The sequence below is a fragment of the Bidens hawaiensis genome, unplaced genomic scaffold, assembly GCF_021521415.1.
Source record: "Bidens hawaiensis isolate Kalapana, Puna unplaced genomic scaffold, B.hawaiensis_p1.1 tig00001299_1, whole genome shotgun sequence".
Taxonomy (NCBI): Eukaryota; Viridiplantae; Streptophyta; class Magnoliopsida; order Asterales; family Asteraceae; genus Bidens; species Bidens hawaiensis.
In genome coordinates, this window is record NW_027491074.1 from 2,004,412 (window position 1) to 2,010,369 (window position 5,958).

The following is a 5,958-nucleotide window of genomic DNA, read 5'->3' on the forward strand; positions in this document are numbered from 1 at the left end:
ATATGTTTATGAAAGGGCAACAGGTCGCATTTCAGAATCTTGAGGCCAAGTTTGGTGAGATGTTCGCAAAGATTGATCAACGACCCTCGGGGAGTCTTCCTAGTAACACCGTCCCAAATCCCGATCCTACCTATTCTAAACCATTTCCAAATGCTCATGCCAAAGTAGTGACCACCCGAAGTGGGAGAGGGGTTGTTAGCGGCGCACCAAGAGAGGATGAGGAAGTCGATGAGGAGTTGGAGTTAGAGACGCCACCTGACAAGGTGAACCGAAGGCGAGACCCAGCAAGTACCTCACAGTCAAATGGTTCGTCAGTTGAGAAGGAGAAGCAGGTTGAGTAGGAACCGATGCACGTCTATAAGCCAAAACCGCCATACCCTGGTCGTCTGGTGAGGAAGAATGATTCGGAGCAGTACTCTAGATTTCTTGACATGCTTAAGAAGCTCCATGTGAACATTTCTTTTATCGAAGCTCTTTCGAACATGCCAAAACACGCCAAGTTTCTTAAATATTTGCTCACTAATAAGAAGAAACTCGAGGAGCTTTCGACTGTTACTCTTAGTGAGGAGTGTTCTGCCGCCGTACAAAACAAGCTTCCTAGGAAGATGACAGATCCAGGCAGCTTTACCATTCCTTACTTGATTGGTAATCTTAATGTTAGCAATGCTTTGGCCGACCTCGGTGCAAGCATTAACCTCATGCCCTACTCTGTGTTTTCCAAACTTAACGTGGGAGAGCTGCTTCCCACTCGAATGAGCATCCAGCTGGCAGACTGATCTGTGAAGTTCCCAAGGGGCATTGTGGAGAACATGTTGGTGCAGGTGGACAAATTCATCTTCCCGGTCGATTTTGTCATTCTTGATATGGATGAGGACTCGAACGTTCCGCTCATCCTCGGCTGTCCATTCTTAGCCACCGCACGTGCTCTCATTGATGTTGCCAATGGCAAATTGACCCTTCGAGTTCATGATGACATTGTCACATTCGATGTGCAGAAATCCATGAGACATACTCAGCAGTAGGATGACACTCTCTACTTCATCAACTCTTTCATGACGCATGTAGGCGATTATCTTATAAAGTTCTGTGACAGAGACACATCCGACACTCAGATCATCGATGTGGAGAATCAGTTAGTTGAGATGACAGTATTTGATTTTGATCAGGAGCAGCAGTTGCCTGAGTCAGGAGGACACGAGTCGATCATGAGTTCCCAGATTTTTTCTGATGTCCTAGCGGTTGAAGAGAGAGAGTTTCCGATCAAAAAACCATCTGTTGAGAACCCCCATCCATCAATCAGATGCTTGAGCGTTTGTTAGGGAAGCAATTCTATTGTTTCCTTGATGGCTTTTCCGGTTATTTCCAGATCCCCATCACCCCGGGAGATCAGAAGAAGACCACATTTACATGTCCCTTTGGTACATTCGCGTACCGACGCATGCCATTTGGATTGTGTAACGCTCCTGTTACATTTTAGCGGTGCATGGTGGCCATTTTCCATGAGTTGATCGAGGATTCCATGGAGGTATTTATGGATGATATTTCTGTCTTTGGAATTCCTTTGATGATTGTCTGCGTAACTTAGATCGAGTGCTCGCTAGGTGTGAAGAGACGAACCTTATGCTTAATTGGGAGAAATGTCATTTTATGGTTCGTGAGGGTATTGTTTTAGGTCATAAGATTTCTAGTGCGGGGATTGAGGTCGATAGAGCTAAGGTAGACACCATTTCCATACTTCCAGTGCCCACTTCTGTGAAGTCTATTCGTAGTTTCTTAGGTCATGCGGGGTTCTATCGCCGATTTATTAAAGACTTTTTGAAGATTTCTCGTCCGATGCCCAGCTTATAGAGAAAGATCGGCTGTTTAATTTTAGTGGGGAGTGTTTGAGGGCCTTTGAGTTGATTAAGGAGAGGTTAGTGAGTGCTCCTATTCTTGTTGCTCCTAATTGGACTCTTCCGTTTGAGATCATGTGCGATGCGAGTGACTTTTCTGTTGGAGCTGTGTTAGGGCAGCATCGAGAAAAGCATTTCCATCCCATCTATTACGCTAGCAAGACCCTTAACGATGCTCAAGAGAATTACACCACGACAGAGAAGGAACTTCTTGCGGTTGTTTTTGCGTGCGATAAATTCTGTTCCTATCTCGTGCTTTCTAAGACTATCATATTATCTGATCATGCGGCTCTGCGTTACCTGTTCGCTAATAAAGATGCGAAGCCCCGACTCCTTCGTTGGATCCTTCTACTTCAGGAGTTCGATATAGAAATTAAAGATAAAAGAGGGGCTGAAAATGTCGCCGCTGACCACTTATCGCGGCTAGAAAATCCCGACATGGATGAGACCCGGGAACAGGGTATTGGTGATGATTTTCCGGGTGAGACTCTAATGTATTTAAAGACGAGTGAAGAGAGGTTTCCATGGTTTGCTGATCTTGCTAATTATCTATCCTCTGGTGAGTTAGTGCCCGGACTGACATATCAGCAAAAGAAGAAGTTCTTTGCAGGTATCAAGTTCTACATTTGGGAGGGTCCGTACTTATTCCGTATTGGTGCAGATCAGGTGATTCGTCGATGTGTTTTTGGTGATGAGGCTCGCAGTATTCTTCGACATTGTCATGAGGGCCCGACCGGTGGCCATTTTGGTGCGACTTATACCGCCAAACGCGTGTTTGATGCGGGATTCTATTGGCCGACTTTTTTTTGAGATGAGCATGAGTTTGTTCGTTCGTGCAATGCGTGTCAGAGAGCCGGTAACATCTCATCCTGAAATGAGATGCCACAAAACCCCATCCAGGTGGTTGAGATCTTTGATATATGGGGCATTGATTTATGGGTCCGTTCCCTATGTCTAGAGGGAACAGATACATCCTCGTTGCTGTCGACTACGTGTCCAAATGGGTTGAGGCTCAGGCCGTACCTAGAAATGATGCGCGGGTTGTAGTGGGATTCCTTCGAAAACTCTTTGCTCGATATGGTACTCCTAAGGCCCTGATCAGTGATCAGGGTACACACTTTTGTAATGCTCATATGGATAAGGTTCTAAAACATTATGGGGTCACCCATCGACTTTCTACAGCCTACCATCCTCAGACTAGCGGTCAAGTGGAAAACACCAATCGTGGCATTAAGTGGATCTTAGAGAAAACAGTGCGGAACAGTCGAGCTGACTGGGCAGAAAAGTTAGATGATGCACTCTAGGCCTTTCGTACTGCATTTAAAACGCCTATCGGGACCACTCCCTTTCGGCTAGTTTATGGAAAGGCGTGCCATCTACCTGTTGAGTTAGAGCATCGTGCATATTGGGCTTTAAGAGTCATAAATCTTGATTTATCTGCGGCGGGAAAGAGTCGTTATCTTCAAATTCATGAGGTAAAGGAGCTACGAAACGAAGCATACAAGAGAAGTTGGGGGTATAAGGAACGGACAAAGGAATTTCATGATAAACATATTAAGGGGCCCAAAGAGTTTAAGTGTGGGGATAAGGTTCTTTTATATAATTCCCGGTTGAAGTTGTTTCCAGGTAAATTGAAATCCCGATGGGCTGGTCCGTTCGTTGTGAAGGAGGCATTTCCGTATGGAGCGGTCGAGATAGAGGCTGATGATGGACATTCTTGGAAAGTGAATGGGCATAGACTGAAGCATTATGTTGGAGGTCCACTAGGTGATCGCGAGGAGGAGGCGATCTACCTTGATCCGTCTGGAGAGTAGAGGAGGAGAGCACACTCGGGACTTTGCCCGAGTTGTAGAGTTTGTATAAAACTTAGTTGCATCATTTTCTTTTATTTTTATTCTTTTTATTTTATTTTATTTTTATTTTATTTTCCTTTTGAGTCTGTTTTAGTCCTTAGAGTCTGTTTGATGTCTGTTTTGGGTTGTTTTGAGTTTTATTTTGCAGGATTGGATTTTCTCGTTCGTACTTAATCTCCATTCGGATGAGGATTTTTCCGAACCTATCATATTGTAGAGGACACCCAGAAGCTGCGGCCGTGAATGAAATGCTATACAGCCGCCTAGGAACAAGACTTGTGAAGAGAATTGCATCATAACCAGGGAGTCTGTTCCACTTTACTTGTTTTAGATTTTAATTCTATTATATTTTTTTATCATTTTCTATTCCTACATTGGGGACAATGTAGATTTTAAGTGTGTGGATGGGAAACTGGCGTTTTTCTTAAAAAAAAATTTTCCTTGAAATTGTTTTTCTGCATTTAACAGGAGATGATATTAATTTACCGATGAATATTGACACTCTTGAAAATTTTTATGAAAATAATAATAATAATAATATAATAATAATAATAATAATAATAATAATAATAATAATAATAATAATAATAATAAAAAGTTTTTAGATCAACACACATACTGGGATGTAACCGAACAGGTAGACTCTGTATTGATGTGTCAGTATGCTCAGCCCTTTAAGAATGAAAGTACAGTATGCTTGTAGACTTAATTGAACTTAAATTGCTTGGTTTTTAGTGGGATACATATTAGAATATAGAAAATGAGATGAAAATTCGGGTCATACTCAAGCCTTATGTTTAGTTTGATTGCAAAAATTAAAAATTTATAGAAATCTGAATAGACTAATCATACGATGCTTGGGTAGGTTAACGTTAGGGTATTCCTGTGTAGCCTGTGATATAAACATAAATTTCATACTGCTAGTTTTAGTGGTTAACACTTCATAGGCGTATGGTTTTATAACCTTAAATCCTGTATTGATGGGATGCTCCGGGGTTTGAGACTATGGGTCTTTATGCGGTATATCATCTGGGTATTCATATCTCCTAAGTGGAATTACGAGTATTAAAAGAGCTCAAAGAGCAAACCCGTAGTTTTTCTGCCACACATAAGTCATTAAACATGATCATCTCGTACTTCAAAGTACAAATACACTACTGACTTGATCATCCACGCTGTTAGTCATATGGGGTCCCCTTACTCGCGTCCTAATACCATTAAGAAACGAACCACAAGGGACACGTCATATGTAAGCCCTACAGATGAATTCGTGCATACTCACCTATGGAGATGGACTTTGGGGGTGTTGCTTGATAACGGGGGTATGTCATGTGGTGGGAACACTTACTAGTTAGTTACTTAATACATACCTTAATTGTATCTAATGGCTGCCAGGTAGACCTTAATGCCTAAGATTAGGTGGATAAACAATATTCTTGATCGTCTTTAGCTATTCTTATATTGGCATAACATGTTTTGATAATCTAGATATAAGGTTTAAGTCATGTTGGGGTGGCTCGGGTCCGGTAAAACCGTGTGAAATTGTTCTTAATTGTGGGTCCCACTAAATCATATAAACTAATAAACTTGTCACATCTTACTTGTCTCGGTAAGTATTAAAGGGCATGGGTTTAAGTGGACAACAATACTGGCAATCGACCAAATTTATCATATTAGGCGAATTCCATCGATAAGTATATCGGAAATCATGATTAATGTGTTTGATAGTTTTAAATATTGAAAATAAAAGAAAATTCAAGAGTTAGTGGGTTTATATTGTATATCTTGGTTATGATCCTGTGCATACTACTTTTTCAGGGACAAAAAAGGTTTAAGTGTGGGGATATTTGATGTGGTCTAAAAATATATATAATATTATATAAATATTCCTATAATTTCAAGTATTTTGAGCCAGGTTTTTATTGTATATACTCGCAATTGGTTCATATGTGAGTTTTTAAGGTTTTAAGAGACAATGAGCTAAATTAGAGCAATTTTTACTAAACTTGAAACCGAGTAGTTAAATAGTAATTTTTATAATAATAAACCCAAGTTTACATAATGCCAATAATTCATGCTTTCAAGTAATTAAAATAAAGTATAAACAAAGAAAGAAAGAAAAGAAAGAAACCTAAAGTTAAGTTATTTGAATCAATACGGTTTGCTTATTTTCTTATCTGGTTGGACTTGTAGACGGATGGAGTTGACATGGA

At 40.7% G+C, this 5,958-nt stretch overlaps 1 protein-coding gene across 1 annotated transcript; it reads left to right on the plus strand.

Annotated features, from left to right (window-relative positions):
• The first annotated feature begins 347 nt into the window (after window positions 1-347).
• On the plus strand, window positions 348-1,022 carry LOC143570983 (uncharacterized). The gene is made up of 2 exons (XM_077056505.1): window positions 348-551; window positions 822-1,022. Exons 1-2 carry the CDS (start codon window positions 348-350, stop codon window positions 1,020-1,022), a joined length of 405 nt encoding a protein of 134 aa, XP_076912620.1.
• The last annotated feature ends 4,936 nt before the right edge of the window (window positions 1,023-5,958 follow it).